General features: G+C 54.5%; 1 protein-coding gene across 1 annotated transcript; it reads right to left on the reverse strand.

Moving 5' to 3' along the window:
* Positions 1–2247: 2247 nt before the first annotated feature.
* Positions 2248–9607, reverse strand: SLC30A2 (solute carrier family 30 member 2). The gene is made up of 8 exons (XM_020909319.2): positions 8974–9607; positions 8093–8310; positions 6996–7142; positions 6178–6331; positions 5220–5394; positions 4381–4486; positions 2956–3090; positions 2248–2456 (listed from the first exon to the last, which is right to left on the reverse strand). The coding sequence occupies exons 1-8, from the start codon at positions 9021–9023 to the stop codon at positions 2311–2313; spliced, it is 1131 nt and encodes a 376-aa protein (XP_020764978.2). The 5' UTR covers positions 9024–9607; the 3' UTR covers positions 2248–2310.
* Positions 9608–12168: the final 2561 nt, after the last annotated feature.

Raw genomic sequence — 12168 nt, forward strand, 5'->3', positions numbered from 1 at the left:
CGCTCAGGCTATAAATACCATCACAGCAGCTGCGCGGGGGAGGGGGACTCAGGTCTCGCCTGGGATCTGGGGCCACTCCGACAGAGAGGGACGGGGATGGTGGGTCCAATCCAGGTCCAGGGTATCAGGTGTTTTTCTGCTTTGATGGCCTCGCAGCTCTGGAAACTCCCGTGACTAGTGACTAGCTCGCTGGCCAGAACATGCTGTCCCCAAGGCCACTCCAAGGCCTCCCACCTCCATCCTCCAGTTTGACCTCTGGCCCCTGGATGACTCGAGTCATCCCTGGAGCCGCTTACAGCGTGGGGGTGCCGAGAAGGCTCTCTCTCTGGGGAGGCATGGGGCTGCTAGATTGTTGAGGTGGAGGGGGGACAGTCTGGCCCTGAGTCAAGGACAGTGGGTGAGGAAGCACACAGCTGCAGTCCAGGCAGCCTTCCCAGGGTGGGGAGGACTCCAAGTGCCAGGCCCAGATGGGGAAAGAGGCACCTTTTCCCTCCCAACTCCTAGCTGCTGCACCCAGAACACTGAACTGCCTTGGCCAGGCCTCGCCTGTGGGCTGCCAAGCCAAAAGGCTCATACTGTACCAACACGCAGCCCAGAGCAGGTCCCCAGCCCCTGCTGTAGGGGGAGGCCTAGGGGAACAAAGCAGAAATCCCAGACCTGCCTCACACCAGCTGTGTGACTTTGGGCATGTGACTCAACCTCTCTGAGCCTCGGTTTTCTCATCTATAAAAAAGGAGGACAGCAATGGCTGTCTCTTGAGATGGGTGTACAGACTTGGCATACAGCACAGCCTAGGATCTGGGTTCTTGTGGCCTGTGATGGCTGGGAGGAGGAAGACTGGGGTGGAATGGAGCTCCGTCAATCAGAAGTCTCTCTCACACACACGCATCCAAGCCAACACAACTTCCCACTGATTTTAAGGGGCTGAAGAACCTGCAGATAGACTGAGATCACAGGCAACCCCAGATGGGAGTGCCGAAAAGGCACAAAGAGGTCATTTCACAGATGGGAAGAGAGAGGCTCAGAGGGGAAGGCGAAAGTGACCAGCCCCTCCTGCTCCCACCGTAGGTCACGACAGGGTCAGGACAAACCCAGTGCTGCCCCAGGAGGCTGGAAACCCAGCTGATTTCTCCGGCCATCCTTCCAGAATGATGAGAAAAGGAACCACTCTTCCATAACCACCATGTGCTCAGCCCACTTTGGCTCCAAGCCTCACAACAACCCTGTGAGGTGGGTGTCCACATTCTCAGTCCGCAGATGAGACAGGCCCTGACCCTCCTGAGGTCAGAGACAGACCATTAGATCAGGGCCACCTGCCGACTGTGCGCGCTGCCTCCTCTGCGACACAGACTGGGGACAGGTCCCTTCACTTCATCGCGGGGTGCAAGCCACCTCCTAATTCAGGAAGCCAGGGGCTCCTATTTAGGTTGTACACACTTTGTCGTCCAGGACGACACGCAGGCCAGGACACACAGACAATGGAGCTGGCCCAACCATATCTGACGTCAGGCTCCTTGACCCAGGACACAGTCAGAGCAAGAGGAGTGGCCAACGAGCTCTGGGGCTGCTGGGGGCAGAACCCAAGCTGAAATCTCAGCCCATCTCCACCTCTCCTGCCAGGGCACCTTTGCATTGGCACAGCTTCCTGGGGGAGGGAGGGATAAGGAAAGAAGAATCCAGCAGGTCCTTACCTAGTCAGAAGCCCCCTCCCTCCAGGAAAAGGAAATGTGAAATGAAATCATAGTGAGATGATTCAGGCACAGATCAGCCTCAGGTGCCTTCTGGGGCCCGTGGCCTCCTTAAAGCGTATTGTCAGAGGCAGAGGAAGGGGACTGGGTTTGCAGAGCTGCTTCACAGATGCATGAGGCAGAGGCCAGACAGACCGAAGATGGGGAATGAAGCAGGCAGGTGAGGAGACAGCGAGGCCGGCCTCCCCTCTGCCACCCGTCTCTGTGCCTCACTGCCTTTCCAGAGGCTGGTGGTGGGGTGGCATTAGCTGAGGACTAGGCCTAAACTCTGCCCCGCCAGGAGCCGGAGGAACGTGGTCACACCAGCTCCATACCTGCCAGGTTCCCCTCCTGGGGCTGGGGGTAGTCAGATGAGGGAGGCGAGGGAAGAACCCGTTCCCAGAGATGGACAATGCCCCTTGACACTGAACATGGAGCAGCGATTAGGAGAAGGACCTGGTTCTCCAGGGCAGGCAGAGACCTGGCTGAGCCTGGCAGGGGCGGGGGGGGGGGGGGGGGGGTAGGTGAGGGGGGCCAGCCATCGGCAGGCCTATCCCCGCCCCGTTGGTGCCTGGCCAGGTGGTCAGTCTGAGGGGCCCCTGCATGACTGACAGTCCTTCATGTCCTCAGAGTAGTTCTCGATCTGGATGGTCATGGTGTGGAAGTGGAACGTCTCCTGCAGGCGGTTGCTGGCTGCCTTCAGCACAGCCTGGGCATCTGCGTTCTCAGCTGGGGGCCGAAAAGACATGTGGCGGGGGAGAGGGGAGGCACCAGAGAACCAATTACTCACTCTTGGGCCCTTAGGAGTGAGTAGAAGGCAAGTCTCAAATCCTATCCCCAGCAGAACAAGATAGGGGGCTGTGAACATCAAGAAACCCCCAGACTCACTCCTGTACCAGGCAACCCTCTGGTTCCCCCACCTGGCACATACAACCCTGAAAGAGCCGGAAAAGCTCTGGCTTTAAGGCTCGGAGTCTTTCCTCTGCCACTTACTAGCTGTAAAAGCCAGGGCCAGTGCCTTTAGCACCTCCCACCCCGCCTCAGTTTCTTCATCTATAAATGGGACATTGATGATCAAATAAATAAAAGGTGCCCAGTACTCAGCATGGGGTCAGCTCCAAAGCACTGGCACTGTGGGCACCAGGCATCATCTGGACCCATCGGGCGGGGATGGCCCGGGTCCCCGGCTGCCTCTCCCGCACCCACCCTGAGTGCCTCCGCCACTCACCGATGGCGATGTGGACAGACAGGATAGGCTGGGCCATGGTCAGCGCCCAGATGTGCAGGCTGTGCAAGGCTTCCACGCCCTCCATGGACAGCAGCAGATTCCGCACGGCTGTGAAGTCCACGCCCTTGGGGGTCCCTGAGGACGACAGGGACAGGGGCTGAAGGACAGGGCTCCCTCCTACCCACGCTGCTTCCTGCTCCTCGCACGGCGCCTCATTCAGACCTCCTTGGCCAGCAGAGCTGAGGTTGCCCCTGCCCCCCGAAACGAGCCCCATCGTGTCACCCTGTTGTATTTTCCTCCTCACACTTGACACTGTCAGAAATGATCTTATTTGTTAGTTTCTTGCTATCTCCCTGTCTCAGATGGAAACTCTATATGCGAGCAGGACAACTGTTTGGTTTATCACCCTATTCTCAGTGTCTCTTCCCCTAGTATATGCTTGATATAAAAATTGTTTTAAGATAAAGAAGGCAACCCAGGGCTCCCTGCACCCCCATGGGGCATCCTTGTCATCACTTTTATCTGGGTCCATCACTTGGAGAAAATGCTCTGACCTGCAGCTGAACACTCAGGCTGACCCCAAACCAGGACCCAGACTGATTCCAATAACAGAGACGTATGGCCCCAGACCCAGAGCACCAGAAAGCCAGGTAAGTAGGTGTTGTAACTTGGGGTAGACCATTCGCTACCACTAAGCACCCCTCAAAGCCCTGCCACGTCTTCCCGAGGCGGGAGCACCTCAGGAAAGAAGGCCTGAGCTGGAGTGGATTCAGTAGTCTTTCTTGTCCAGCTCCGACTATCTTTTTCTCATCCTCAGTCTGGCCCCGCAGCACTGTGCAATGAGAAGCATAATCCTCACCCCAAAAGGGAAGGCAAGTGGAGACTCAGGAAGCATATGAGGAAGGGCAGGAGGGCCAGGTGCTAAAGACATACTTGGAAGCCCCCAGACTTGGCAGTGAGGACACATCCCAGCAGGGAGGAGGCACCCTTGGGGTAGGGGGATGGAAAGGACGATCCAGGGGACATTTCCGGAACAACCACACCAGAGGACCCTGCTCAATGTCAAGATTAGTCTGGGCCCCAGGAGGTTCTCCAGACCTTGCCCCCCCCCATGTGCTGTGATGCACCCCCCCCCCCACACACACACAATGCATGGTCAGTCATGTCTGACTCTTTGTGACCCCATTGACTGTAGCCCGCCAGCCTCCTCTATCCATGGGATTTCCCAGGCAAGAATACTGGAGTGGGTTGCCAGCTCCTCCTCCAGGGGAACCTTCCCAACCCAGGGATCAAACTGGTGTCTGCTCGATTGGCAGGCAGATTCTTTGCCCCTGAGTCACCTGGGAAGCCCACATATACACAGACTCGAGCTTATCTTAGCACTGGAAAATAAAGAGCAAAAAGGGAGCCCCAAGCTCAGGTTACCTTCCATCAGCACCAGGATCACATCTCTCAGGACGGTCAAGGTTGTCCCCACGACGAGGATGGAGAAGAGGAAGGTGCAGATGGGGTCTATAAACTTGTACTCTGGCTACAAGGAAAGAGAGGCAGAGCTGAGGGTCACCAGCCAACACTTCAGCCTTCCTTCTCCCCTCCCACCCAGTAGTGAGTCAGGGAGAAGGGCTTTTTCTGCAGGGTGGGCACGAGCTTCACCCCGACCCTGCCGTCCAGTTCTCTGCCTTTTATTCTGTGTCCAGAAGGACAGGCAGGACATACCACAGTTCAGGATAAGACACCATGCCTCCCCACCCCTCCCTGCCCAAGGGGCTAAGCCACAGACAGAGCTAAGTGGAATCTTAGGCACCATCTGGCCCAACATCCCAGCTTTATAGGTGGGGTAACAGAGGCTCAATTAGAGCAAGGGACTCCTCTACATCATGCAGCTAGCAAGGGATGATCTAAGTTTCAAACCCAATGCTGGGCTCTTTCCATTACACCCCACTGCCTCTATGTAATGGGCAATGCCCAGGCTTCAGCAACCTACAGTCCAGGATTTGAATCTGACTCTACAACTTACCAGCTAAGTGATGCTGTGCAAGTCATTGAGCCTTTCTGGGCAGCAGAAAACACCACCACCTCCCTTCAGGGTTCTCATCAAGATCAGAAGCGCTAATGCTTCGTGGGTATTGGGTAAATGTTTCTTCCCTCTCCCACCCTCTGCCTGGAGCTGGGAGGGAGCTAGAACTGGAAAGGGTCCTGCGCAGAGAGAAGCTCCCAGGTGACCTACACTCCCTCCCCTACTTCCCCCTGTCCCCAGCTCTAACCTTGAAGTATAAAATAAAGGCTGCCACCAAAACACCCAAGCTCTGCAGAAAGTCTCCAATGACGTGGATAAAGGCAGCTCGGACACTGGGGCTTCCCTGCTCCTGGCTGGCGTTGTGGCCGTGCTCGGGATTGTGGCTGTGTCCATGGCCAGACTGGTGAAGAATCAACCCCATTCTATGGGAGTGGAGACAAGGCCCAGGGGCTTGCTGAGGGAGCAGATGGAAGCTTCAAATTTGGCTAGGCAGAGGCCCCCATCAGAACTAACCTCCCTGTGGGGGTCAAAATCCCAGCCCCCACCCAAGACTGCATGCTCCCTTTGGCCACAGAAGGAGCCCAACGAATGTGGCCTTGGTTCAGAGTTTTGCCAATGGGAGGAGGGGCTCAGCTCCATCCAATGCCAGGCTGAACCTGGGCACAAAGCTGCCCCAGTGTCAAACCTCAGAGCAGAAGGGCGCTACAGAGGAGATCAAGTTCCCTCCAGCATGTCACAGAGGGTGAAGCTGAGGCCCAGAGAGGGAAGTGGCTTGCCCAAGGCCACTGGGCAAGGGGGAGAGAACCCAGAATAGACACCCCTGCTCTACACAACTTACGTCTCGATGAGACCAACTTCAGGCACATCAGATTGAAACGGGCTTTGAGATTCTGTCCCTAGGGACCCCTGCTCCTGTAAGCACTAGACTCACCCCTCCCCACAACAGGTAGGAAGCCTGTCTCTGGTTATTCACTACACATCTAGGGTGGGGACTTGATGTCGCCCCAGGTTTACAGTTTCTGATGGCCTGGCCCTAGGCCTCAGGCAGGACCTAGGTGTTCCAGGTGCCAGAGCTCAGACCACGAGGGAGATTCTGATCCTGCAGCCATCCTGGTGTGAGGCATGGCCCCCTCCTAACAAGAGCAGGCCTGTAGGTATGCCTGTGAGGAGGGGGAGGGTTCACAGGGACCCCAGGCCACACTCACATGATGTTCATGACCACAGCACAGCCCGACGTGATCAGCATAGTCTCCTTCTCAATCTCATAGTGTCCAGAGATCAGCCGTTCCACCGCCAAGTACAGCAACACCCCCGTCATGACCCAGATGGACAGCATAGAGAGCAGGGCACCCAGGATCTCTGAGGAAGAACCCGGCCCCCAATACCAATCTTAGCATGGGGCCCTGAGGCTAAGGAGCCCCTCCTCTCCCTTCCCACAAAATCTGAGCCTGGGTCTGATTGTAGGTATGACTCTGCTGGAGGTACCATGGCTGGCACCTCACCCCACCACTCATACATCTGAAAAGGTTAGAGCTAGAAGAAACCCAAGACATCATCTGGGGCAACTTTTTCTGTTGAAGCTGACTCATTGCTCATCTGGCAAACTGAGGCTCTGAAGAACAGAGGCTGGGCCATCTCCCACCAAGAAGAGAATGAGAATGCAGCCCAGAGATGAACTTCAGAAAGCTTTCCTGACCTGTCCCTCCCCGCTAAAGCCGATCCATGGCGTTATGTGCAAAGTGAACACCACCATCATTTATTCTTAAATAAATAAAATTTATCCTCTTAGGAAGGTGGACTTTCCTTCCCTGCAGGGTGGGAACTCCCAGAGGACAGGGGACCAGGGTTCCCCCATCAGACTGGAAGCTCTCAAAGGACAAAAGTCATGGTTGACATCCTCTTCCCCCACCCAAGTCACCCTCCTGGTTTTACTCAGGGACCCAATGCACTCACCTAAGAACTTTCATCTTAACCCACCCCCTCCTCCCCCAACTCCACCCCCCATCCCAATCAGGGCCCTCACCAGCTCGATGCCAACCAAAGTTCATGGTCTTGGTGGCTGGCCGGGAAGACATCCACAGGGAGAAGAGGCTGATAAGCAAGCTGGCAAAGTCAGTGAACATATGGGCTGCATCTGTCATGATCGCCAAGCTATGTGCCAGGTACCCACCTGCAGAGCCAAGAGGAGGGAGGGTCCTTATCGGCTCCCCAAGGAGCCAGTTTCCCAGAGTGTGTGCGCAGCAGGGAAACCATGAGCTCTAGAGAAAGACAAAGGATTCCAGATCTCTCCACCATTAGCTATGTAACCATGAACAAGTGACTTCCTTTCTCCGAGCCTCAACCAGCATCTGTGAAATGGGATTAGCAAAATCTACTTAGAGGATGAACGTGAAAATTGAGTTCAAATTGGGCCTGGAGGGGAATACCGCCGCGGTCCAGTGGTTCGAACTCCCCACTTTCATTGCACCCTTGGCTCGGGTTCAATCCCTGGTCAGAAATCTAAGATTCCACAAACCGTGCAGGGTGGCCAACACAACCAAAAACAAAAAAAAAAAAAATGGGCTTGGAAAGTATTGTAGGCACTCAATTAATGCTCTTTTCTTTTAGCATTCAGGTCTTTCCTGACCTACTAGTTGTACGTAACCTCAGGCAAGTTATTTAACTTTGTGATGCCTCAGTTGCATCATAAAAATGAGACTATCGGGACCCATGACAGCACAAGGCTGTTGTGAGGATTGCATGAGATAGTGTGCGTGTAAGAGGTTCAGCATGGTGTGAGTGTGTGACAGCTGCTCAGTCATGTCTGACTCTTTGCAATCCCATGGACTGTAGTCTGCCAGGCTCCTCTGTTCATGGGATTCTCAGGCAAGAATACTGGAGTGGGTTGCCATTTCCTTCTCCAGGGGATCTTCCCGACCCAGGGATGGAACCCTGGTCTCCCGCACTGCAGGCAGCCTCTTTACTGTCTGAGCCACCAAGGGAGACCTACTATTAGCCTGGCAAGCATACAGTAAACGGGGCTGTTGGTATTAATGCTACAGGAACATTCAGGAGAAAAGCCTTAGGGATCATCCAGACTACCCATGTGCCAACTTCATGCAATTAGCCCAGACTCCTTACCAATGACTTCCCCAATCATGAACAACAGGCAGAAGGCAGAAGCCACACAGAGCTGCCGCCAGGCCCTCTTCTTGGGGTCGCAGTGACTGCCAGGACCCTTCTGGGAATGGCAGTAATGGCTGCTCTGCGGAGCTGGCTCAGTGGGTTGCAAGGCTAGGCCAGGTGAAGATGACGGAGGGATGCCGCTGGTCCCATCCTCCCACAGAGTTGTGTAAGTCCTGTCCAGAGAGAAAGGGTGAGGGATGAGATGGGAGCAAAGAGGGCTGACTCTAGTTTTACCTCTCTGCGCATTCCCCTGTGCCCGTTTGGAAAAAGAGTTAAGGACATACTCCAAGCTCGACAGACTCTAAGATGTGACCAGAAGCCCCTCCTTGCAGGAGGGTGCTGGAGAATGACCATTCTGGAGTCTTGGCTCCGTGTGTTTTCTCCTCCTTCATCCCTCCCAGGGCTTGGAGGAGGTAAAGACCTTGGGAACAAGCCGGGGGGGCTGGGCTGGACCGGTCCAGTGGAGTGCGGATAAGGATCAGAGCTCATGCTCAGGGAAGACAGCAGCTCGCCCCTTCGCAAGGACTCGGAGACACCGGGCTTACCAGGGCGGGGCGGTCCCTGGGCTAAGAGCAAGCCCCGGGGTGGAGCTCCAGGCATGCACTCTCCCACGAACCCGCAGGGGTCAGGATCTGTGCTCTGCGGCGAGGAAGGACTGGTCCCTGTGCTCAGCCTCAATTTCCCCTTTCCTCCACCTCCCTCCCACCCCTCCTGTCGGGGCGGGGGGCGGGGGTCCCAAGTCGAGAGGTCGCCAAAACCAACCACTGCCAGGATGGCAGACGGGGAGGTGTGGCTGAGGTCACTGAAATTCCCTCCCCTCCCCAGGTTCTCCTTACCCGACTGCAAGCCTGGAGTCCAACAGATGCATCCTCTCGCCCGCTTTCATGCGGCCCCGCGCGCCCTGCTACGTGCTCCCTGGAGTTGCGCGCTGGTCTTTCCCGCGGCGAGCGCTCACCTGGCACCAGAGCCTTGCGCGCAGCTCCCGCCTGGACCGCGCCGGGGCCGCTGAGGGGTCGTCCGGCTGTCTCTACCGCTGCTGCCCCCACGACGCCAGCAGCTGCGCGCCGCGCCGGCTGGCTTTATCAAGTCCCCGCTTCTCCGTGTGAAGCGGCGCGTCGTGCGCAAAAGCCCGCAGGGAAGGGGGAGGGTGTAGCTGGCTGCAAAGGGCCCCGGCGCTGACCCCAGCACCGGGTCCCGGGAGCCCGAGGAGCCCGCCTGGCCTGCGTCGAAAAGCCTAACCGCCTCCGCCCAGCCCTGCTGCTGCTCGCTGTTTCTGCCTCCACTGCGCCCACTTGCCCCCCGCGCGGGGCTGGCTGACTCCTGCCGGGAAGTTCTCGGGACACCGGCTTTTGAAATCGGCTTTGAGTCGCCTAAGAGCAGGAATGTGGCTCCTAGACTCAGAATAAAGGGCTCCTGAGGCTGGGGTTGTTGTCTTCCTCCTCGGGAAACCCGTGATCGGTTTTCACCCTCCGGCTGCAGACGTCCGAGGCCTCCCAAGTTCTGCGCAGGCTAGGGGGCTCCCGGGGGCGGGATGTGCCTGCACTCAGTCTGGGACGGTAGCCTTCCTGACCGACCCATCGTCGTCGCTCTAGCAGCACCAGTTCCTCCCCTTCTAGGGCTCTGATTAAAATCTGGGGTGACCGGCTGTATCTCCACCGCTACATGGAGCAGGGTCGCGCTTCAGCCCGGTCGCCATCTGGACTGAGCTGACACCGCCACCAGCACACCATCTATTCTCCACTGCCCCGCGGCAGCTCCCAGGAGCCATGCGTGGTGTTCGGCCGAAAGAAGCCAGCTAGCTCTTCCTGCCGGGGTCCAGTGGGTTTGGATGTGCGTTTTGTGCGGGTCTCAGTTTATCGATGGAGTTGAAGTTTCAAACTGCCCCAGGCTCAGCTCAGATTAATCTTATAATTTACTTGAGGGCAAAATGTGTATGCTTTAAAAAAAAAAAAAAGTGTTTTCTATTGTCCCTCTTGTTCCCTTAAATGGAAAGTACATGGTAAATACAGGAAGATTAACATATTGGATCCAGACACGTTTATTCATTTTACAAAAGCTTTTATGCCAGAATTCCCTTAAATTAATACTTTCCTAGTACTCATTTTAATTGATTTGGAAGAGTTTAATTAGTCAAGACAGTGATATACTGAAAAGCAGCTCCATTTGTATTCTATACCTGTCTCCTTCAGAGATCCCCAAAAGTCCTATACTAATGACCTAGCAGTTCAGACACCTCAGCAATTTTATTCTAAAAATGTAGATATCCCTACAAAGAAGTCTTCCCAGGTGGCGCTAGAGGTAAACCACCCGCCTGCCAATGAAGGAGAGAGAAGAGATTTAGGTTTGATCCCTGGGTGGGGAAGAGCCCCTGGAGGGGGTCATGGCAACCTACTCCAGTATTCTTGACTGGAGAATCTCATGGAGAGAGAAGTCTGGTGGGCTATAGTCCATGGGATTGCAAAGAGCCAAACACGACTGAAGCGACTTAGCACACACAGGTGGTTAAAATACACATGTAATGAAAATTTGTTAATGGCCTCAGATTCTTGGGTCTTGTTTTTTCCAGCAAAAAAAAAAAAAAATAGCTCATATATATTCTGGCTCCTCCCTCACCTCTTTGGAGCTGTTCCTTTGTAAGGTCACCAAATAAAACTTAACTCACACCTTTTCTGTCATGCATTTTTTTCCTGTCAGCACCTACGTGTGTGTGTGTTAGTCACTTAGTCATGTCCAACTCTTTGCAACCTCATGGACTGTAGTCCACCAAGCTCCTCTGTCCTCAGAATTCTCCAGGCAAGCATACTGGAACAGGTTGCCATTTCCTTCTCCAGGGAATCTTACCAACCCAGGGATCGAACCTGGGTTTCCTGCATTTCGGGAAAGCATCCTGCAGATGCTTTACCATCTAAGCCACCAGGGAAGCCCATCAACATTTCACAAGGAATCTGGTTCTGTAGGTCTGGGAAGGGGGTCTGGGAATCTATATATTTTTTAAACTCTTGTGTTTAATTCTATCATGAAATTATTGTTCTTTTTAATGGTATGTTCTTGTTGTTCAGTCGCCCATTCGTGTCCAATTCTTTGTGACCCCATGGACTGCAGCACACCAGGCCTCCTTGTCCCTCACCATCTCCCAAGTTTGCCCAAGTTCATGTCCATTGCATCAGTGATGCCGTCCAGCCTTATCACCCTCTGATGCTCTCTTCTCCTTCAGCCCTCAATTTTTCCCAGCATCAGGGACTTTTCCAACGAGTCAGCTGTTCGCATAAGATGACCAAAACAGTGGAGCTTCAGCTTCAGTTCTTCCAACGAATATTCAGGGTTGATTTCCCTTAAGGTTGACTGATTTGATCTTCTCGCTGTCCAGGGGATTTTCAGGAGCCTTGGGGCTTCCCTGGTGGCTTAGAGGGTAAAGCATCAGCCTGCAACGCAGGAGACCCGGGTTCAATCCCTGAGTCGGGAAGATTCCCCTGGAGAAAGAAATGGCAACCCACTCTAGTACTCTTGCCTGGAAAATCCCATGGACGGAGGAGCCTGGGAGGCTGCAGTCCATGGGGTCCCAAAGAGTCGGAGACGACAGAGCGACTTCACTTTCTCCAACACCACAGTTCAAAGGCATCAATTCTTTGGCACTCTGCCTTCTTTACGGTCCAGCTCTCACAACTATACGTGACCACTGGGAAGACCATAGCCTTGACTATACAGACCTTTGTCGGCAGGGTAATGTCTCTGCTTTTCAGCACAGTCTAAGTTTGTCATAGCTTTCCTGCCAACAAGCAGTCATCTGATTTCATGGCTACAGTCACGATCCGCAGTGATCTTAGAGACCAAGAACAGGAAATTTGTCACTACTTCCACCTTTTCCTCTTCTCTTTGCCATGAAGTAATGGGGCCAGATACCATGATCTTAGTTTTCTTTTTTTAATATTTAATTTTAAGCCAGTTCTTTCACTCTCCTTCACCCTCATCAAGAGGCTCTTTAGTTCTCTTTAGAAAGTTCTTTGCTTTCTGCCATTAGAGTGGTATTGTGC

This window comes from Odocoileus virginianus, chromosome 30 (assembly GCF_023699985.2).
Source record: "Odocoileus virginianus isolate 20LAN1187 ecotype Illinois chromosome 30, Ovbor_1.2, whole genome shotgun sequence".
Lineage (NCBI taxonomy): Eukaryota > Metazoa > Chordata > Mammalia > Artiodactyla > Cervidae > Odocoileus > Odocoileus virginianus.